This window comes from Salvia splendens, chromosome 15, assembly GCF_004379255.2.
Source record: "Salvia splendens isolate huo1 chromosome 15, SspV2, whole genome shotgun sequence".
In the NCBI taxonomy this organism is placed as follows: domain Eukaryota; kingdom Viridiplantae; phylum Streptophyta; class Magnoliopsida; order Lamiales; family Lamiaceae; genus Salvia; species Salvia splendens.
In genome coordinates, this window is record NC_056046.1 from 11,208,225 (window position 1) to 11,231,349 (window position 23,125).

A 23,125-nucleotide genomic window follows, 5' to 3' on the forward strand; every position below is an offset into this window, starting at 1 on the left:
GTTTGATTTATTTATTGTCTCAAGAGTAGTGAGATGTATGAATACAGACTGTGTACATTATCTTATCCAGGTTGGTAGGTGGGTGTGCTGTCCATGGCCTCGTGGTCAAAATATTCTTTACTAGACTCTGGGCTTTGGTGTATGTGTCAGACTCTGAATGATTTACTTACTTTTGTCACCTTCTTGCACATTCGATGAACAGAATAAAGAGATGATCATACATTCATATTGGAATCTTACTTGGGGTGAAAATCAAGCTTCTTTTATCTTGCTTCTCGTTCTCATATCTTGGAATTTCCTTCAAACATTACTCACTTTGTCCAGTCTCATTTAACTTGGCACTGTCTTTTAAGCAAATGTGTAAATAGAAAAAAAGTTATTGGAATATAAGTTTATTTTTATATAGCATTCATTTTATAGTGGAATAGAAGTAAAATGAGGTAATGGAATGTGATGTTAATTAATTAGATTAGAGATTTTTAAATTGCGAGGAAGTGCAATTTGTTGGATATAAGGAACTTGAAATCTTATTAAAAAACAAATTTTACTAATCTCCTCCGTGGCTCTAATAATTTATACTAGTATAGATGTTAAATTCACATACTATTTTGTAAAGATTCAGTCTCTTAAAAAAATGAAAAACAAGATACAGCTAATCGTCGGTAGATACACAGATGTGAGATGTCATTGTTGGCTGGTTGGCGAGCCTTGCATCATTTATATTTTCTTATACTAAAGTGAATATAAATTGTTTTGGTGCAAGATACTTTGAAATAAAGCTAAGATTTTATATAAATTTGGTATGGAGACGTTCACGTATCTCCATGGTTTTGTTCGCAAAAAATACGGTAAAATGGAGTGGGAAAATAAAAAAAAATGGGATTTGGTGGGATTGAGTTATCAATTGGCACGCGGCGGTATTTTCATAGTAGAAATAGAAATAGAAATAGAAATAGCAATAGCAATAGCAATAGCAATAGCAATAGAGGAAGGGACATCATTATTGCAGTCGGCATTACAAATCTAACTCGGAAATATTTCTAAATTCTAACAGAATTGGTAATCATTGTCTATTACTTGGCTATTTAATTTTCTTGCTGCATTCATTTGATTCAGTTAGTTGGGCAGCACCTATCAGTTCCATCTTTGTTTCCGAATCAGAGAAATCTAGTAGTAGTATAAAGCAAAAGAAAAGGCTTAAATTGATCAAAATTTGGTGAACATTGAAATACAATTAGATAACGTTTAGCACACGAAAAACACAAACAAGAACAAAGACACAATACATATGCAAACAAAATCAAGCACGCCTAAGCATAATACAACCAATCAAATGAAAAAAAAACAAGTAACGGTCTCAAACAGAGTATACTACTGTTATTAACATGAAATAACGAAATACTTACACTAAATTTTTGATAAAATAAAAAACAGAAGCTTGCGTGCACTGAGGAATACGGATTACTTAGTAGTTAGTACTAAGACCATGTTTGGTTGCCAGGATTCTGTTTGGGAAAATAATCTGATTCCTTAAATTTTAAATTCCTGTGTTTGTTTCCATTTTTAATCAAACTGGGAAAGTAATCAAAATCCTTAAACAAGGAAAGTTAGGAGTACAACTTTCCAGGATTCTGAATCCTAACTTTTCTTAGGTATTATTTTTCCCAGTTTTAGGATTCTTACATATTTAATGCAATATAGTACAGTTTATTATTATTATTATTATTATTATTATTATTATTATTATCATCATTATTATTGTTATTATTTATTTCAATGTTTTAAAAATAATTTAAAAGTATAAACCATACTTAATTTCAGGATAATAAATAACTATAATTCAAATTATCATAATTATAACTATATTATTAATATTTATTTTTATTTTTATTATAATAATAATAATAATTTATTAAATATTTAAATATAATTATAACTATATAATAATATAATAATTATTAATTTATAAATTAGTAATTAACAATAAAATTGTAGTGAAATTTTAAATTATAAAATTTATTCAATTAAAAATTAAGTAAATATAATGATAATAATAATAGTAATAATCTTATTTATTATTATATTATTATATATTATGATGTATAATCCATATTTAAACTATCCATCGTAATAATAAATAAAATAATATAATTATTATCATTTGTAATTAATAATTTATTAAATAATATGTATTATTATTTTTTATAAATAAAAAATGATAAGTATATTTTTAGTTTAGTGTTTAAATCAAATATATACTTTCAAATCTTGATATTTTCCAAACACGGGAAGTAAAGTTATTAGAAATCATATTCCCGGGATTCATTTTCCCAGGAATCATTTCCTTGTCAACTTTACTTTCCCGCCAACCAAATATGGCCTAAATGTGCATTAATTTTTAAGGATCATATGTACATTTACGAGAATACCCTCAGATTTTCTCTCACACGGGGGGAGCTTCGTCTCGTTCATAACTTCATACTAATATCTCATTTGGTATAATGGTAAAATGTAATGACGATGGGAAAAAAATGACCTTGTAAATTAGTTATCTATTTGTGAAATAGCTTAGTGAGAGTTGTTAGCTAAACAAACTATGCTTCAAGTCATTTAGTTATCTAAAAGTACTGGAATAAATATATTTATTGTGTTTTTACTAGTATTATTAATAATAATTGTATTAAGTTTCTAACTAACTTTGTTTATTGCAAGATTAGAGTGAATAAAATAATTTATCCATTTAAAAATTAATATTTTAAGTAATTTAAATTTAGATAGCTCATTACACTCATGAACCTCGAAGTATCTCGTAATTAAATAAGGCTTATTTCGATTAGCTTCGAATCAATTGTACGCTAATTATTTTGAATTCGCATAAGAATGCTTCTTATTATTTAGAATATGAACCAGCAAATGTGAATTATCGTAACTTTTCTATGTTAGTTTACCTTTGGTCAGATAATTTATTTTTATACTAGTAATATATTACCCTTCTTTTCTTAGAAAAAAGTTTCATTCAGCTATTACATTTTTTTAATATAATCAATTACTAACATGTTTTGTAGTATAACCAATTACTGGCATGTTTCTAAGCCTTCGAAGTTCATGTTCTTTGTATAGTGCTTTTTAAAAGTTAAAAAGAATAATGTTTTACGCCATCGTAATCACAAATGACATGAAAATACAATGTTGAATATTGAAATTCTGGTAATGCTTTCGTATCAAATGTACAATATAAGTCCAAAGTTGCACATGGATTTGAGCATATATGTATCTATATTTGGAGAGAGTCCATGCTCTAATGATTTCCAATGCCTAAATATTAGGTGAGCTTCAAATCAACCAAAATAACAGCTGCCTAAATTCACACAGAACAATCATTACTTTTGCTCAGGCTTCTTTCCAACTTATATCTACAATTGGATTTACCAGAACGTATATTAGAAAATTTATTTGGGCTTTGTGGACGACCCATTTCAATTTTGGGCTAGGCTGCATAATTGGGCCACACACTCTTTAAATTTTGGGTAATTTTTTAATATTTTATGCAAAACTTCTATTTGAGTTGTTGGATGTATTGGTAGACAACCCATAACTCGTTTTAAGAGTTACACATACACCTATACTCATGTGTACTAAGACGGTGTTCGGTTGACAAGATTAAATCTCATGAATAAATATGTATCATGTTTGGTTCATAAGATTGAACCCTTCAACTTAATCCTAGATGGATAGTTTCATGATAATTAGGCATAGCCTCCCCCTCCAACTAAAATAATCATACAACTTAATCCTAGATGGATAGTCTCATGATATTAGTCATGGCAACCGAACGCCACCTAAGTATTCGAACCTCCGACTAATTAATTAGAGAAAACATATTGTTCATTCCCAAATTGCATAGTACAATATTTAAATTTGGGACCCTAGAAAATGAGTTATTAGTGACATTCAAGAATATGAAATTTCAGGAAATATATAGCGAAATGCATTCACAACAAGTGATTGCTCTTCTTTGTAGAGATTGAGGGTTTAAAATAAGTGAGTTTTTCCCTTCCAACTGAAAATATCACCATTTGGATACATAGTTTTTATGAAGTTCAAAAGCCGGCTACTAAAAATCAGATAAAATTAGATATTTTGTAATGCACCGTTCTTTCTATACTAGATCTGCTTAAATTAGTTTAAAGAGAGTTTATATTAATAAGTTGAGTTTAGAACTACAAATAAGATGATGGAGCGTAATTTCAAATTTTGGAGTTTAGATCTTCTTTTTCCCTTTTCAATTTTATTTCACATAGCTCAAAATGATCTTGACAAACAAATTGGCCCAACAAGCAATATGAAAAACGTTTCTATTTGTAAACCATTTTAGTGTTATATCATATCAATGTCATTCATCAACCTAAAGATTATGTAATTTTCTCAAACATTGCAACCATTAATACAATAGGTTGTACATTGTCTATCTAGAATGTGAAACTTTATCATTCTTTTCTACAATAAGGATCAACTAATGATCTTTTAGCCCCATTTCATACGAAGTTAAAGAATTGGATCATTTGTTTGATAAACTCCAAAGTTATGGATCATTTATCAAATTTATTCATTTTTGGCATGATAGTTGAAGTTAAATATATGTGTTTCCTTCCATCTTGAATCAAGATTGCTGCAACTGTATCATTCATTTCTTTGAAAATTTGATCTTTTTTTAGTCGAATTCTATTATTATCGAATATTTTGGATGTATTTTTATTCAAGTAAATTAAATTTTTGTCCTCACTTTATCACATACTAAGGGTTATTTTACTATTGACAAAAATGACACGAATCGTATTGTAGAAGATCCGATCGATTGGAATATATTGATTTGACTTAGAGCAAAAATGAAAAAAAGATCTATGTAGTGGTCAAATATTAATTTTAGTAGGCGTGGCAAATCGTGCGGATTGGATCGTTATCGGCTCAACCTGATAACGACCCAACCCAATAAGGCCTAACTCGAATCCGATCTGTTAAGAAAATTCTAAACCTGAACACGACCCGCATCCGACACGAACCGTTAATGACACGATATAATTTGGGTTGACACGACACGATAACGACCTGAACCTGATATTGCACGATTAAATCTAATATTACATGATCAAACCTTATTTTTCAACCTAATTTACACGATTAAAATCTGTTTTATATGATTTAAACCCGATTTACAATAAATTTAAAAGTTAAAGTAAAATATATTTTTTAATAATAATAAAAATAACAATATTATTTCTGAATGGGTTATCCGCATGAAGCCCGCATCCAACCCGGAATTATCGGGTTCTTAACGGGTCAACCTGATAAGGATACGAACCCAATGATCCAAACCCAATAATTTCATGCGGATTCGTGTCATGTCAAAAATTGTCAGCCCTAAATTTTAGCGTAAATAACAACAAACATTTTAAAAATATATGTATAAACGTATATTTAGTTTTTTTTTCGTGTTTCCCTCTCTATCTCTGTGATCAAGTCCAAACGAAGATCGGATCCCGATTTCACAACATTCACTTCCAATTTGCCATATCTCCGATTAAACATGGCGACGATGGAAAGCTTAATCGGCTTAGTTAACAGAATTCAAAGAGCATGCACTGTGTTGGGCGATCACGGCGGCGAAGGCATGTCTCTGTGGGAAGCCCTCCCCTCCGTCGCCGTCGTCGGCGGCCAGGTATTTCATATATCTATATGACTTTATCAGATTTTGTTTTGAATGTTTTCCTGTTTCCTTAGTGTTTAAGTTGATGTAATGTAGAGTTCGGGCAAATCATCGGTCCTTGAGAGCGTCGTCGGGCGAGATTTTCTGCCTCGTGGATCGGGTAAAAACTCTAACGTTCTACTTGTTTATTCGTGTTTCGTTTCTTAACGCCGTGCACCGATCAGCATTCTGATTTCTGACATGAAAGTGATGAAATAAGTGGTCATAATGCGTGTTGATTAATGTTATGATTTGTGGAGCTGAATAAGGAATTGGAAGGGGAAGCAATTAAGATAGTGATTATACTGAACTTATAAGTACTAGACATTGTCGATTCTACATTATGTAGTTTCCATTTTTGTCTTGTCTCTCTAGGAGAACAGTTTAAAGCTGGACATGTTGTAATTTGATTGGTAAAATTTTCAGCAGGAACTTTTTGCGCAACGTTTTAGATGTATAATTTCTTATGCTTAAATGCCATGGTCGATCGAGGGGTTGTGCATTACGATATTGTATAATTTGTGTCAATCCTATAGTATTAAAGGAGATTCATGTTATGCCACGCCACTATGCAAAACGAGAAAGAACATTAAGAGATCAATTATTACGATAATGCAAATTTAATGTTTATACTATTTGGATTTGAGGTGACATTATTGTGTAGGTTATATTACCCTCCTTTGCTGACTGATACTTTGCATCACATGACTTATCTTGTCTCATAGAGGGAAGAAGTACCGAAAACCCTTGAAATTGTATAGAGATTATGTATTGTATTTAACTTTTGTGCTGAACTCAAATGCAGCTTATGCTATTGGAACATATAGAATTGTTATACAGGCGTATCATTTGGACAACTATTGTTTCATATGTTCATTGTTGTGATTAAGGCATTGTGACGAGGAGGCCATTGGTGTTACAACTCCATAAAACGGAGGGAGGGACAGACTATGCAGAGTTTCTACATGCCCCAAGGAAGAAATTTGCTGACTTTGGTATGTCCAGTTCTGGAAAGAAAAGTTTATTTAGTGTCATTTATGGCTTTTATCGTATAACTCCATTAACTTAGATTCTGTGTCAGAGTAGAGTTCAAGTTATTCGCCATTCACTTTTCTTCTATTTTCTCTTCCTTTTTTCATGGAGGATTCTGTTTCTGCGTAGTTTGGGGAGCTTAGAAGGGTATAGAACCTCAAGTATAGTAACAGCACGGTCACCTTTACAGAAGCCTTTAAATTTTTAAATCTTTTCTTGGCATGCGTGTAGGCATTTGCAATACTATAGGAAACTACTGAGTCCTGATTTTTTATGATGGTCTGTATCTAATGAGATATTTTCTAGTTGGTAAATAGTTGGTAAACCGGTGAGACATAATCAAATACATTTACCCTTTCACACCATACAGAGTACCAAGATGTAATGTTGATGTAAAATGGAGTACAAGGAAGTGGAGAGTCACCAAAGGAACATGTAAAGAATACCATTGTGTTTGATACATCTGCCTTAAGATATAATACTCGGGCAGGTTTCTCAAAGCAGTTTCCGGATATGATTCTTTTGCATTTTATCAGCTATTGCTTGTACCTTTTCACTTCTGTTCAGATTTCTCATTTTTGGACTGCATAAGTATCTGAACAATATATTGCCTCAAGATCGTAATTCATTAATAGGAATTGTTGGGTGGTGCAGCTGCTGTTCGGAAAGAGATAGCAGATGAGACAGATCGCATAACAGGGCAAACCAAACAAATTTCCAATATTCCTATCCAGTTGAGCATTTATTCACCTAATGGTTTGTCGCTTGCCTTTGCTTTCCTTCTCTTGGCCTCACGCCTATTTCCCCTTTTGGATGAAAATGATTTCTTTTGTAAATCTGTTATAGGAGTATCATGAACCTGGAGGGGGAATTTCTGTGCTACGTTTAGCCTGATTTAATGCTAGCCAACAACTTATACTCGTACTCTTGAAGAACAGATGCATGTGATTTTTTATGAATGCTCTAAATAGTAGCTTATTCTATGCATCCATGTATCACGGAGACTGGTGAAAGATCTAATTTTTTCTACATTATCATCTTATTATAAGTACCATATTACTTTTAGCATACTCAAATTAACATACTCTTTCCAATCATCCTCTAGTCTAATTTTTGAACTGCTCGAGTTTCAGATACTTCCTGGAATAATTGCATTAATTACTGATTTTCTTTTGATTTGTTATTACTCTGTTCATTCTCTGTCATTCACTCCTTAATCATTTTTTTGCTTTGACAACACCTTGAGCATACGTTCTGTTTCTCTTGCAGTTGTAAATTTAACCCTCATTGATCTTCCAGGACTGACAAAGGTAGCTGTAGGTGAGCTCTAAATCACCAATACATATACATATAATATATGAGTATATAACGTGTATATAAAAACTGAATTGGGTTCTATATTTTTGTGATAAAATTAAAAACTGAGTGGGACAAACTCTTTACTTTCCAGACGGACAGCCAGAGAGTATCGTTCAAGATATAGAAATGATGGTTCGTTCTTATGTTGAGAAGGTAAAACACTAAACTAACATCCGTACTTTGAGCACATAATATCTTGTTTAAGTGCTTTCTTTAAACTAGGATGGCTAGATCTGTCAGCAGTCAGCCATTCAACCCCCCACTCATAATATTTCTATTAAGGTTTCTGACATACTGCATCAAATATGCATGTGTAATATTTATTTGCTCGGAAGAAAATTTGTTTAACTCACTTCTGAAAGCACCATATTGTTTTAACAGTACTTGATCAAGGTTTCCACCTTTCCAACTAAAGATAATGAAATACTGTGAGAACCTGAATTCTTTCCTTATTGTTAGGATCAACACACAAGGCTTACACACTCTTGAATAGATCACACACACTCACTGTAATGTGAAGTACTCACACACTTATGCAGAAAACTCACACTAACACTTTAGTATTGAAAGTAGGTGATTTCTTGGAGAAACTGGAATCTCTTTATTGAATGAATTCATCTAGCTACATACAAAACGAATCTGAGCTATTTAAAGCTCTACAAATCAGGTAGCAACTGCTACTAACTAACTACCCCAAGAATCAAGAAACCAAGAAGAATAACTGCTACATCTTAACTAACTAACTGCTGCTCCAACGGCTAGTTTCTTCTAGGCTGCTTCTTTCCTTGATCAGCCTTTAGATTCTCTTCTTTCTTCTCTTCTTGCAACTGAGTGAGCACTCTACTTCTTACACTTATCTTTCATATTTTCTTTGAATGTCGTTTTGCAGCCAAATTGCATTATATTGGCTATCTCTCCTGCTAATCAAGATATTGCAACTTCCGATGCTATAAAGCTTGCAAGAGAAGTTGATGCAACAGGTACCACTCAATGGTTTACGAGCTCATTCTCTGTTTGTTTGTCCGTGTGTATGTGGTGTTTCTGGACAATCTTTGAGTGCAAAAACTAAAGGTAAATCTGTTCCTTCTTTCACTTTCAGGTGAACGGACATTTGGAGTGTTGACTAAACTTGATTTGATGGATAAAGGAACTAATGCACTTGATGTATGAGTTTATCTTTCTTATCGCACACTAAATAGAACCTTATTTTCATCATTCGAGAGTTGACATTCTCTGCCAGCTTCCACCTCTCGCAACTATTATGCCCCTTTGATATAGTACTTAATATTTTCTTTGGTAAGGTAATTGAAGGGAGATCGTATAGGCTTGTGTATCCCTGGGTGGGCATAGTGAACCGTTCACAAGCTGATATCAATAAGAATGTTGACATGATAGCAGCCCGTCAGAAGGAAAGGGAATATTTCGAGTCCAGCCCAGAGTATGGACATTTGAGTCACAAAATGGGTGCAGAGTATTTGGCAAAACTTTTGTCTCAGGTATTTAAACCTACAATTATCTTGTCCTCTGGTTTTATTAGTGAACAAAACGTTTTGGTAGCTAAAGTTCATTATCCTTTTGCGTACATCAGCACTTGGAGAAGGTAATCAGGCAGCGCATTCCCAGCATTATTGCTTTAATAAATAAGACAATCGACGAGCTGAATGCTGAATTGGACCGAATAGGCACGCCCGTTGGGGTGGATGGAGGGGTAATACCAAAAAACATATTCAAATGATTTTAGACAAGATGAGATTGAACGCTCTGTAATTTTTAATTAATATTTTGCATTGTTTCTCAGGCGCAGCTCTACACAATTCTGGAAATGTGCCGTGCTTTTGATCGGATTTTTAAAGAACATCTGGATGGAGGGTAAGGTTTAATGTTTTTCTTATGTGCACAGGGTCTCCTAGAATTATAGCCATTAGAGTTCATATGATCAAACACACTTCACTGGGTGTTTTTTAAGTTGATTAAGAGCTCATTACTGGGCTATTTATTTTTATTTGATGAGAACCGTACAAAAATTGAGTTTCCAGTTGGTGGAATATATCTAGTTAGATACCTGGTGAAAAAGAAGTGACAGTGTCACAAAATCTCTCCCATCATTTAGTGATATATGATAAAAGCAATACTTGGCTTCTTCATGGAACAAGGATTCAATTTTTTAATGGGACACCTTGACTTATACAATGCTATCTGCATCATAGTAGGACATGAAAAGGTTTATTAATATATGGTTACATGGATAGTAATGTCCAGGCAACTGGATGATATCAACTTAACCTACATGCTATGCCAAACTGAGTTGAATTTCATGTAACAAGACTCGAAGGAAAAGTATAACTTAACCTAATACTTTGTGAATATAACTAAAAAGTGCAGTATAAGATTATAAGGGATAGTAATATTCAAGATTCCATAGCTCTAGAAATTAATGTTCCTAATCTGCAAGTTTCTGCAGTGGCTTCGTGAGTTCTTTCTACATCTTTCATGGAAAACATTAAGGTATTAATTTTTTATTTATTTGTTCACAGGAGGCCAGGTGGAGATAAGATATACAGCGTTTTTAATCATCAACTACCAGCTGCTCTTAAGAAACTTCCATTTGATCGACATCTATCTCAAAGTAATGTTAAGAAAGTCATTTCAGAAGCAGATGGGTATCAGCCTCACTTGATTGCTCCGGAGCAAGGATACAGGAGGCTGATTGAGGGATCACTTGGCTATTTCAAAGGGCCAGCTGATGCTTCAGTTGATGCGGTACCTTCGTTGATCTCTTTATTATAAATTAATAATCAGATGATATAAGATTTTATGATATATGTGTTGCTTTTCCTTCTTAATTTAGTATAATTGAAAATTGTTGGCCTGACACCTCCTCATTGCCTTATTTGAACCAATAACACTATTTTGGTTTTCTGTATCGCTTCATTCTCTCTTAGGCGGCCCAATATTCATCTATATGCCTAAGTTTACACTTCCATAATATTGATCATTAAGAGCTATTCCAATACGTTAGCTATACTTCATGTACTTGGAGAAAGTATACCATATAGTACAAAATTTCCTTTATGAACCTTGTTCCTAAAAATATGTAAGCTGGATTCATCTACTATATTCTATCTTCACTTATTTTTAAATGGTTTACAATACTATCTACTCTTTGATGGATGAGTGTGAAGCTTTACAGTTGATCTTTGGGAAACATGTCTAAACAGAAGTTTCTAAATCTTGATATCATGATGACCATAGATTTTCTAAATCTTGGGAGCATGACTCGCTCTTACTAAGGAATTATGTGTTGTCGTGTGCTGCAGTATATGCAAAGGTGATGTTAACGTCAAATAGTGGTTTTTGTAGGTGCATTTCGTTCTGAAAGAACTAGTAAGGAAGTCGATTGCTGAAACAGAGGTTAGCTTTTCAATTATGAACATTGTTAGCCCAAAGGTTTCTTTCCTAATGTTCAGTAAATGGGCATATAGGAACTGAAACGATTCCCGTCACTCCAATCTGATATAGCAGCAGCTGCAAATGATGCACTGGAGAGATTTCGTGACGAAAGTCGTAGAACAGTTTCACGGCTGGTGGAAATGGAGTCATCTTATCTGACAGTAGAGTTTTTCAGGAAGCTAAACACAGAACGAGAGAAAGGCAATAATCCATCACCAGGTCCAAATGCAGACCGCTATACTGACAATCATTTACGGAGAATTGGTAATATTCCACTAAATTCTATGTCTTGGACTAATTATTATCATGTTATATGCGACGTGTGCAATTCAATCCTTGACAATAGGTACAAATGTGTCTGCGTATGTTAATATGGTATGCGATACGATGAAGAATACTCTTCCAAAGGCCGTTGTTCATTGTCAAGTTCGAGAGGCTAAAAGATCGCTGCTGAATCAATTCTATGCTCAAATTGGAAGGAAAGAGGTATTTGGTCATAAACTTTAGTTCGTGCATGCAAAAGTTCAATTTTATAATGCCTAATTTATATAACAAGAAAGAGTAATGTGTTCTAATAAATGTTCACAGAAGGAGCAACTGGGTAAGATGTTGAATGAAGATCCATGGCTTATGGCAAAAAGGGAATCCATAGCCAAGAGGCTAAAACTATACAAGGCAGCACGTGATGAAATAGACTCAGTTGCATGGAAATGATGAACCATCCCATCTCTCATATATACATCATTCTTTCATGCCAATGTCCCTGAATCTCACTCAGATTCACGGCATAGTCCTTGAGATGAGGGGGGAACAGGCTTTGCCACCGGAAAAGCCTTTACTCTGCAATTATGTATGTTCCTTCCGTTCCGACACTCAGTTGTATTGTGACGTTTAAGAAATGAAAAGAGGCAACTATATTGTTCTTTATAGTAGTAGTTGTTTTTAGATTTACACACACTAAAACTCTGCTCCTATTTTATTAGACATCACGTGCACAATATTGAATTACGAGTCACAAATAGTATACTGTATAAATCAAATAATCAATAACGGGAGAGAAATGAACTTAAATATGGAGAAATCTTATGTTCCTAGATACAAAAAAATTGTAGGAAAAAGCCAACTATAAGGGTTCTTTTGTTACCCATGTTAGTCCATGTTAGGCCTCCCATCTACCCCAACTTCCTTGTTTGGTTGGCATGTTAGCTATCTACCTGACCCGGTTCTTCCATCCCATGACCCGACTGAAACGTAGACACGGGAAACCAAAATACAGATAACTCAATCTCTAGTGACACATGCGATAGGGAGGAAGAAATTCGTTGAAGCTTTGGCATTTCACCCAATTGACTTCAATACCCCTGACATTGATTCTCCATTTACTCCATGAATCGGCAAAATTCCTGCCCAATCAACTAGCACTTGCTGTTAGGCGACGCGTTCATCTACAAAATTGTTGGGTCGAACATCGTGGTTGCCGTTGGTGGTCGTCTGAATTATAATTTCATAATGGGCTTAACCAATTCGATTTTCTGACCGCGTTTGCGTCGATTTGTAGGTTGCCAGCTAATGCCCTGGGTAATTCGAACACCGTGCTTGCCATGGCCGACAACGATTCTGTTCAGCAGGTATGTTCCTCATATCTCGCCCACTGAAGTGAAATTTGGTTCCTCATATCTCGCCCACTGAAGTGAAATTTGATTCTTTTCAAGTCTGGACATAAGAAATCTGAGTATCTCAAATATCTGCCTAATTTTCTACTGAAGATTTTCAAAATCGATTGCTTTTGTCATACATATATAATTTCTGAGTAAGACTATAGCCCTTCTTTAATTTCTAAAAAATTGGGATACTTTGCTTCAGTTGAGACAGTTTCTGAGTTCAAATCCATTTGCATCAGTAGAAAAAGCAGAAATCTACTTAGTAATAAGGTGAAAGCTTCGATCTTTAACACTTGTTTGTCTTGTTTTGGCTTTGGATTTTTTCAAGTGGGCTGATTTAGAGGATGTTGATTGATCTGTGTGTAAATGTGCCTATTTTTAGGTGTTTACTCAAATGCTTGTTTTTCCCCTAATTTCTGTTTCATTGTTATCTGCCAATGGTTTAACTCAAATCAAATTGATGTTTGTTTGAAATCTGTAGTTTGTTTTACCAGTTTCTGCAGCTGAGTGTTTCTAGAGATGGGATCAGTTGAAGAAAAGATAGACCTTGATTCGGATGAAGAGATCCCATTTAGTGTGTCGCAGTCGACTAATAAAATGCATCCGATGAGTTTTGAACCTTCCCGTCATATATTAGCACACCCGCAATTCTCTGCTTCAAGGACGCGAACGCCTTGTTCCCGGGTGTTCGTTGACGAATAATTGGATTTCAGCGCCAAAATGGGGGATGAGGGCAATATGGGCATTATGAAAAAACAATGAGGATAAAACCGGGAATGCACACGTGTATCTCTAGTTTCGCAAATGCATACCAAACACCGTGTTTACGGAGGTGGGGATATGTGTCTGTCCAAACAAACATAGGGCAAAGATTACTAACTCCATCACTAAACCTGCTATTGGATATTACATCTTCTTAACCCATGTTAGGCCAACATGGGTAACAAACGAACCCTAAAGATGGTGAAGAAGAATACACGCCACTCACAAAACCACCAAATCTGGGCCTGGCTAAAATATGAATAACAATAGCATACATATAAATACATATACACACACACACCACAACCAATTTCAGCTAATACAGAATATGAAGAAGTAATTGAGTCATGGTCATGGAGAATCCTGCCTTGTAGCTAAGCACAATTCATGCAATTCATTCAGAACCCATTCCTCACCGTTGTGACCTCCAAGGACCAAAACTCTGGTTCCCCCAACAACGCACGTGCTGTGCCCCCAAGCAAACTTCGGTGGCTTCCCAGGCACGTTTAGCGTCCTCCACGACGGCTTTTCTTCAGATGGATCCAATAAAAACAGCTGCGATGGAGAATGAAGGCCCGCTATCGACCCGCCGAATACTATGATCCGTCCACAGGGCATCGTTACAGCAACATGATCAAGTCTCGGAGGTGGAACCACAGCGTTCTGTCCTCCAACATCTGTCCCACATTCAAGCTGCCTCCACTCTGGCTTCTCCTTCTCCAGATCGATGGTGTATGCACTCCCTGACCGCAACTGTAAGTGCCCCGTCTTTGCTAGGCCACCAAACATCAATATTTTTGTCCGTCCATAAACCGATAGTGAGTGGCCTAATCTGGATGATGGGGTCCAGGAAGTCGGGATCTCCTTCCATGTTGGCTTCTCCATGTTTAGATCCAACAGAAACGTGTCGCTCAGAAGTACTCCTGCATCTGTGCATCCACCTGAGACGACCAATTTAGAACCCTCTAGTGTACAAGAACTATGCCAAGATCTAGGCAGTGGAGGAGTTCCGCCAGCGACTTCTTTCCATGCTGGCTGCTTAGCGTCCAAGTCGAGAACAAATACATCATTCAGCAATCCTTGTCTTCCGCAACCACCAAAAACTACCAACCACGAACCATTCAGGCTTGAGAGTGTATGGCCCCAACGCCCTGGAGGAGAAGACTTAACACTCACCCTACGCCATTCGGGATGTCTGGCATCAAGGTTCAGCACAAATGTATCATCCATTGGCTGCATATTTACTCCCTCCCCCCCAAACAAAACCAACCTATTTCCGACAGCACATGCACTAAAATTGCAGCGAGAAGGCTCTACTCCACCTCCCACGGTGAACTTCTTCCAAGAAATTGCTTCTAGAGTCGTAAGTTCCCTGGCCAAACGTCCCCATCCTAACTTCTTCGTCATCAACTCCAGTGCGCCCGTGACATCTACTCCCCATGCATTTTGACATACCATTTTCCTTACATGTTCATTCTTGGTTAACTGCCGGATTCTTCTGCAGACAGACCCAATTGAAGCAACATCTCTTGGTGTCAAGCGTGACAGAATATTTTGAGCTATAACTTCATCAGACAGCTGCAGAAGCACACATACTTCTTGTTGTTTTTGTTGATTGCTGCGAAGCATACCCGCGCCCACTTGAAAGGGTTCGACTAACTTGTCGCTTTGTTGCTGATATGTTTCTTTGAACACAGGATACGATACATTATTTAAGTCTAGCTTGGCTTCAGTAAATAGCTGAATTCCTATAACATGTGTGACCACACCATCGTCGCTGTGAATTGGCATGAGTCTTAGGCTGTTGATTAAAGGAGTACCATCTTTCCTGAAGTTAAGCAGCTCTCCGTGAAATTCAATACCTTCCTCAAGACATCTTCTCATCTCTGCCACAGCCACTGGATCAACCAAAGGGTGCCGCCTCTTGGCGCGTGGATCTCTAAATTGCAGGAAGCGGCTGGTCAAGACAATGTCAATGTCAGTATAGATTCTTAATTCATCCATGACAAAGAAAATTTGAAAAAATGACGTTTATTCATAATCTCTGAATCTGAACAGATGCCAAGATAGCAACTATAAACTACTCGATGGTAACATACGCAAGTTTGCTCAAGTTACCAAACCCACATTTTACGCATAATTCGAAAGCAACAGATCTAGATCAGAAAATTGATAACAAAATGAATCGAACTAATTAACTAAGAGTGATTACCAGTCATTTCAGGAGACGTAGCTCCGTAGAAATCGCATATATGTTTTCACTAACAAGCCGTGTAATATAAGGACATTATTAATTTTTGAGGAATTCCATTTAACGAAACCTAAATAGTAACAGAGAAAGTGTACGGAATATCAGAGGAGAACCACAGCAATTCATCCCAACGAAAAATGTACTAAGTCTAAAAGGAAAGAGACGGAAAATAGTTAATTCCAGGAGGCAAAATTAAGAGACACGTCTGCAACAAAACTTTCAATTCTCAACAGCATAGTTCCATTTCCAGAAAAGCAACGCATGAAAACCTAAAATCAAAAACCTCAACATACATGAACAGTACACACAGACAGAGACAAAATTGATTTACCAGTTGCGACCAAGGACTTCGTCGGCGCGAAATCCAGTGGAGAACTCGAAGACTCTGTTGACATATATGACCGGGAAGTCCGGCTCCATCACATCCGACACAACGATCGACGTCGGCGACAGCTCCGGCGAGTAGAACAGTCGGTCAGCAGCCGCATATGGAAATAAATCCGGTCCGGCGTCCTGCTCCATATAATCGGGCTCGTCGCCGCACTTGAGCCTCTTCCGAAACATGCGGTCGCGTTCCTCCTCTTCTTCGCTATCATCCATTCTCATCTCTCTCTCTCTCACTAAAATTGTATTCTTCTGTCGCTTCCTACAGAGAAGAACAATGTAGATGTATGTTCCGGGTGGCTTATCAGATTGGGCTTCTTTCGTCGCTTAATTACCAAAATGCCTGTCTTCACCATAAAGATGGTGGATTTTACGTGGCATTGTCACGTTATCTAAGACCATCCACAGTAGGCGCCCAGCGACCGCCCAGCCGAGCGCCAGCGCTGGGCGGTTCGCTGGACGGTCTATTGCAGCCGCCCAGCGGCTGAGTGGAGAGAGAAATCGCGCAGCGCTGGGCGGTGGCGTGGCGCTCGGCGGTCGGCTGGGCGGTCCGTTCGGCGCTATTGCAGCTCCCGGATCGCCCAGCGCACCGCCCAGCGCGAAATTTTTTTTTTTTTTTTCCGAAACACTATATATACGCGCTTTGCTCGGCATTTTCATTCGCACCACTTGTTTTAACGAGTACTCTCTCTATCTTAATTTCTGTTCAAGATCAACAACGCAAAATGAGTAACGCTAGTGGTAGTAGTGGTGGTAACGGAGGGGATGCTGAGGAGTACGAACGTCGTATGGCCGAGGCGTTGGACGCCTATACGACCAACGCGATAAACCAATGGATGGAAAGTGCCTTGCAGCCGGCGATACCTCGACCTCCCCCCGTGGTCCACCGCCTGCAGTGTGATTGATCGGGATCACGTAGCTGCACATCAGCGCCTATACGAAGACTACTTCGCACAGGAGCCTCGGTTCACCGCCAACCTTTTCAGGCGTCGTTTTAGGATGACCAGGGACCTGTTTATGCGTATTGTCAACGCTTTGGAGTCTCGATATCTGTATTTCCGCTTCAGACACGATGCGTCTGGCAGACCCGGCCACACACCTATTCAAAAGTGCACTGCGGCAATCCGGCAGTTGGCCTACGGAGGCGCGGCAGACATGTGGGACGAGTATCTCCACATCGGTGAGACGACTGCCCTGCAATGTCTGAAGAATTTCTGTCTGGGAGTGATAGAAGTATTCGGTGATCAGTATCTGCGAAAGCCTACCCCCGAAGACTGCCAAGATCTGTTGCGGATGCACGGGAGTCAGCATGGGTTCCCGGGTATGTTAGGCAGCATTGATTGTATGCATTGGGAGTGGAAGAACTGTCCCACAGCCTGGAAGGGGTTCTACACGTCCGGCTACAAGGGAAAGAATCCCACGATGATCCTGGAGGCCGTAGCTGATTACCGACTTTGGATTTGGCACGCGTATTTTGGGATAGCTGGTTCGAACAACGACCTCAACGTCCTCAACTCGTCGCCACTTTTCAACGAGCAGTGTCAGGGCGTCGGTCCGGCCATCAGTTTTGTCGCCAACGGCAGCCAACATGATATGGGCTACTACTTGGCGGATGGGATATACCCTAGGTGGCCCGTCTTTGTGAAGACGATCCGATGCCCAGGAGATGAGAAGAAGGCCTACTTTGCGGCACGGCAGGAGTCGGCGCGCAAGGACGTGGAGCGCGCATTTGGTGTGCTCCAGTCTCGATGGGGGGCAATTAAGGGTCCAACGCGTATGTGGGATGTCCAATGCATTGCTGACATCATGTACGCATGTATTATCATGCACAACATGATTGTCGAAGATGAAGGTGGCGAACTGACCAATTGGGTCAACGACGAAAATGAAGCCGGTCCAAGCCACGGCGTGGCCGCCCCCAACGTACGGAGTGGGGTACCTAACAATGAAGCCGGCCTCTTACAAGCACATGCCGACATGCGCCAAACGGCGGCTCATATTCGACTCCAAAAGGATTTAATTGAAGAGTTATGGGCACGGAGGATTGACCGCCGTTAGTTTTTTTTAATTATGTAATTTTTTTAATTAATGTACTTTTTGAATTTTATTAATATTAGTGAATTTTCTCGTTTTTGTGTCGTAAATTAAATTTCGCATATTGTGTGATTGTTAATTATTTCATTTTGTATATATTTGTTAATAGTGATGTGGATATTATGTGGCTGGGCTATGGCTAGGCTATTGCTGGGCTATTTGCTTGTTTTGATGATGTGGCAGGAGGATTTTTAGTGCTGCTGATGTGGCAGTGGCTGGGCTATTGCTGGGCTATTGCTGGGCTATTCCTATTGTGGATGGTCTTAGAGCACCCGCACCGCTGTGCTGTTGCGGTGCCTATGCCGTTCCGGAGGAACGGTTCCGCGGCGGCACGCGTTGCAGCCGCCATTCGGTGCCGATGCCATTTCGGGTGTCGTTGCCGCGGCACGCGGCACGACACGTTTCGCCACGCGCCGAGGCGACGTGGCAGGCTCTCATTCGACGCGTGACGCCCACCCGCTGCCCCGCGAGTGGGTTTCGCCACGATGACGCAATAATTCATTTTTTTAAAAAAAATCAAATTTAATAAAAAAAAAGGTTTTGCAACGGTATTGTTACCATTTATTTGTATCCGTTTTTATTTATTATTTATTTATTTTTAATTTATTTACTCTATAAATACTCCTATTTCATACTAATTTCACTCACAAACACACATCTATTCCTCTCAAATCCTCTCTATTTCCACCCCAATTTTCATCTCAAATCAACTCTATTTTTCTTCTCCCAAATTTAATCAAACTAATGGATCCTTTTGAACAAATGCGTCAAATATTGGAACAATCACTTGAAGAAGATCAACGATGGGAGGCGGAAGAAGCTGCGCCGCCCCAACGACGCTCTCGTACGTAATCTTGCACAACATGATTGTCCAAGACGAAGGACCCGAGGCGGGAAATTGGTTCGACCCTGAATCCCTGGAAGCTCAACCGCAAGTAGTCCGCCTCGAAGTGGAGCGCATCCGTCTATACAAGAACGGTTATCTATTCGTGCAAGGACACGCGACTCTAGCGCCCATACCCAACTCCAACAGGATCTAATTGAGCACATTTGGGCAAACTTTGGCGGAATAAATTATTAAAATTGTGTACTTTTATTTTTTAGGAAATTATTAAATTATGTTTTTTTACGAATTTTATGTTGTAAGTTTATTTTATTTAATAAAGTGTGTTTGTTTTAATTGAATTGGGTTGGAAATAAAAATAAGAAATGAAATTGAATGAATAGTAATTTAAGGAACGGTTAAGGAACAGATAAGAAACGGAGGGTTGCAGGTTCCGTTCCTTAGTTAAGGAATGGTGTAAAAAAGTACAGTGGAGCGCAAATAGTAGTTTAAGGAACGGTTTAGGAACGGTATAGGAACAGCGTTGTGGATGGCCTTAGCATTAGTCGACCAATGTTACGTGTAATTTCAGGTTTGCTCCGTAAGAGCATCTCCAATGGTGGCGAGCGGGCAGGCTAGCCGATTTCCGGCGCTCGCCGAACCATTGGAACCGGCGAGCGCTATTTCGGTGAAAAAATCGGCGAGCTCTGACCGATTCGCGAGCGCTAGCCGATGAGCTCGCCGCAATTGCAGGCTCAGGACCGGCGAGCAATCGGCGAGTGAATTTAATGTTTTTTTTAAAAAAAATTTCGAAACACTATATACGCGATTTGCATGTCATTTTCATTCGCACCACTTGTTTTAACGAGTACTCTCTATCTTAATTTCTGTTCAAGATCAACAACGGGAAATGAACAACGTTGGTGGTAGTAGTGGTGGGGATGATGAGGAGTACGATCGTCGAATGAACGAAGCGTTAGAGGCCTATACGAACCGTGAGATTGATCGGCTGCTGCAGAAGGCCTTGCAGCAGGCGGTACCTCAACCACGGCCAGTTGTCCACCGCCGAACAGTGATTGAACGTGATCATGTAGCTGCACATCAGCGCCTATACGCAGACTACTTCGCACAGGAGCCGCGGTTCAACGACAACCATTTCAGGCGCCGTTTTAGGATGAGCAGAACCCTGTTTATGCGTATTGTTAACGCCTTGGAGCAGCGATATCTGTATTTCCGCTTCAGGCACGATACGGCTGGCATACCCGGCCACACACCTATTCAAAAGTGCACTGCGGCAATCAGGCAGTTGGCCTACGGAGGCGCGGGAGACATGTGGGACGAGTACCTCCACATCGGTGAGTCGACTGCCCTTGAATGTATGAAGTATTTCTGTCAGGGCGTGATTGAAATTTTCCGTGATCAGTACCTTCTAAGCCCTAATCGCGAAGACTGTCAGTATCTGATGCAGATGCACGGGGAGAAGCATGGGTTCTCGGGTATGTTAGGCATCATAGATTGTATGCATTGGGAGTGGAAGAACTGTCTCGCTGCCTGGAAGGGGTTCTACACGACCGGCTACAAGGGAAAGAATCCCACGATGATCCTGGAGGCCGTTGTTGACTACCGACTATGGATTTGGCATGCGTATTTTGGGATAGCCGGGTCGAACAACGACCTCAACGTCCTCAACTCGTCGCCCCTTTTCAACGAGCAGTGCCAAGGCGTCTGTCCGGCCATCAGTTTTGTCGCCAACGGAACCCAGCATGATATGGGCTACTACTTGGTGGATGGGATATACCCTAGGTGGTCCGTCTTTGTGAAGACGATCAGATGCGCATCGGATGAGAGGAATGCCTACTTTGCGGAAAGCCAGGAGTCGGCGCGCAAGGACGTGGAGCGCGCATTTAGTGTGCTCCAGTCTCGATTGGCGGCAATTAGGGGTCCAACGCGTTTGTGGCATATCGACTGCATTGCTGATATAATGTACGTATGTATTATCATGCACAACATGATTGTCGAAGATGAAGGTGTACGACTGAGTAGTTGGGCCAACGACGATAATGAAACCGGTCCAAGCCACGACATACCCGCCCCCAACGTACGAAATGGGGTCCCGCACGATGAAGCCGGCTTCCTCCAAGCACATGCCGACATGCGCCAAACGGATGCTCATATTCGACTCCAGAAGGATTTAATTGAAGAGTTGTGGGCGCGGAGGATTGCACGGCGTTAGTTTTTTTTAATTATGTAATTTTTTAAAATGTACTTTTTTAAAAATTTAAATAAAATAATTAGATTTTCCCGTATCTGTGTCGTAAATTTAATTCCGTATTTTGTGTGATTGTCAATTATTTGTTTTATATAATTAGGGGTGATGTGGCTAGGCTATTGCTGGGCTATTTGCTTGTCCTGATGATATGACATGAGAAGTTTGTGACTGGGCTATTGCTGGGCGAAAGCAACTGGAGATGCCGTTGCATTTGTCGTTGTGCCGTCCAATCACACTTTCATGTATATTGAATAAAGAAATAAAATACATTTGATAGAGTAGAATTAGTGGGGAAACATAGGACTTGGTAGGTGGTTGCTTAATTAAATAGGAGTACAACCGAAATAAATGGTTGTTTAATTATCATAGTTGGATATGCATAATTAATTGAAACGTGATAGTGATCACATGTGAGCGCGATACTTGCTTGAATTGGTATTTCAATAAAAAAAACTAACTAAACTTTGGTAATGTCACACCCCCAACTATGATGCTTTGATTTACTTCTAAGCTACTACTTCTGTATCTTCTTACTTAGTTTAATACTTAGTAAATACAACAACTTTACGGCAGATTTATTAAATTTATTTTGTATATACTTTTTTCTATCTCCGGCCTCAAATTATTTTGCCCACTTTTTTTCACCACTTATTATTAGTAGAGGTTGGAAAGAGCTCATTTTTTGTGCAAAGAGTTTGATTACAGACCACATGCTTGTTACGAAAAATGTAGGAAATTATAGTGAAACTATGGAGCATAAAGTGCATTAAAAATGTCAATAATTACATTTATGGAAAATATATGGTACCACCTGATTCCATTACGATAATAGAATGTGTTGTGATGTTTGGTTAAAATGGTGTGTTAATAACAAATAAATTCACATCAATTTTCTTAGATAGATTATATTTTGACATAAAAACAAATGCAGAAATAAAAAATGTTAATGTTACAGAGAAAAAATGAATTGCTGCCTAAAAATAAAACTGATTTGCATGCCTTTACTATAAATGCTTTATTAGTTTAATTTCATCATCATTTCCATTGTTAATCAAGAGAATTTGTTTAATACTTGTGCAGTTGAACTACTGAGATTATTTGAGTTGAAAGACTTATTGTAGCATAAGTTGGAAAGTCTTGTTTAGTGGTCAAATCATCTCATCAAATGTGATCAATTTATAATTTTATTTTTATTGACTTGATTCGAAAAAAATATCGTCACGTCCAAATATTAGTATGAATGAAATAATAAAACGGCAACATATTATATCACCTCGATAATTTTATTTTATCATCA

The 23,125-nt window shown here is 38.2% G+C and overlaps 2 protein-coding genes across 3 annotated transcripts; one reads left to right on the forward strand and one right to left on the reverse strand.

Moving 5' to 3' along the window:
• The first annotated feature begins 5,487 nt into the window (after positions 1–5,487).
• On the forward strand, positions 5,488–12,511 carry LOC121767373 (phragmoplastin DRP1C-like). 2 transcript variants are annotated; one of them, XM_042163628.1, is made up of 16 exons: positions 5,488–5,716; positions 5,801–5,864; positions 6,634–6,738; positions 7,430–7,531; positions 8,045–8,095; positions 8,226–8,287; positions 9,024–9,114; positions 9,234–9,298; positions 9,436–9,630; positions 9,723–9,842; positions 9,933–10,003; positions 10,669–10,894; positions 11,495–11,545; positions 11,617–11,848; positions 11,931–12,070; positions 12,173–12,511. In XM_042163628.1, the coding sequence occupies exons 1-16, from the start codon at positions 5,585–5,587 to the stop codon at positions 12,296–12,298; spliced, it is 1,833 nt and encodes a 610-aa protein (XP_042019562.1). In that variant the 5' UTR covers positions 5,488–5,584; the 3' UTR covers positions 12,299–12,511. The 2 variants fall into 2 exon arrangements, with proteins under 2 accessions (XP_042019562.1, XP_042019563.1); XM_042163629.1 differs by lacking the exon at positions 7,430–7,531.
• A 1,718-nt stretch (positions 12,512–14,229) lies between these two features.
• On the reverse strand, positions 14,230–16,912 carry LOC121767372 (adagio protein 3-like). The gene is made up of 2 exons (XM_042163627.1): positions 16,590–16,912; positions 14,230–15,964 (listed from the first exon to the last, which is right to left on the reverse strand). The coding sequence occupies exons 1-2, from the start codon at positions 16,862–16,864 to the stop codon at positions 14,359–14,361; spliced, it is 1,881 nt and encodes a 626-aa protein (XP_042019561.1). The 5' UTR covers positions 16,865–16,912; the 3' UTR covers positions 14,230–14,358.
• Between the last annotated feature and the right edge of the window lie 6,213 nt (positions 16,913–23,125).

Coding starts and splice junctions, on each gene's coding strand:
- LOC121767373 (XM_042163628.1), top strand. CDS start 5,585: ATGGCGACGATGGAAAGCTTAATCGGCTTAGTTAACAGAATTCAAAGA. Junction 6,739..7,429: donor GAAGAAATTTGCTGACTTTG/GTATGTCCAGTT, acceptor TGGGTGGTGCAG/CTGCTGTTCGGAAAGAGATA. Junction 9,631..9,722: donor TGGCAAAACTTTTGTCTCAG/GTATTTAAACCT, acceptor TGCGTACATCAG/CACTTGGAGAAGGTAATCAG.
- LOC121767372 (XM_042163627.1), bottom strand. CDS start 16,864: ATGAGAATGGATGATAGCGAAGAAGAGGAGGAACGCGACCGCATGTTT. Junction 15,965..16,589: donor GAAGTCCTTGGTCGCAACTG/GTAAATCAATTT, acceptor TGTCTTGACCAG/CCGCTTCCTGCAATTTAGAG.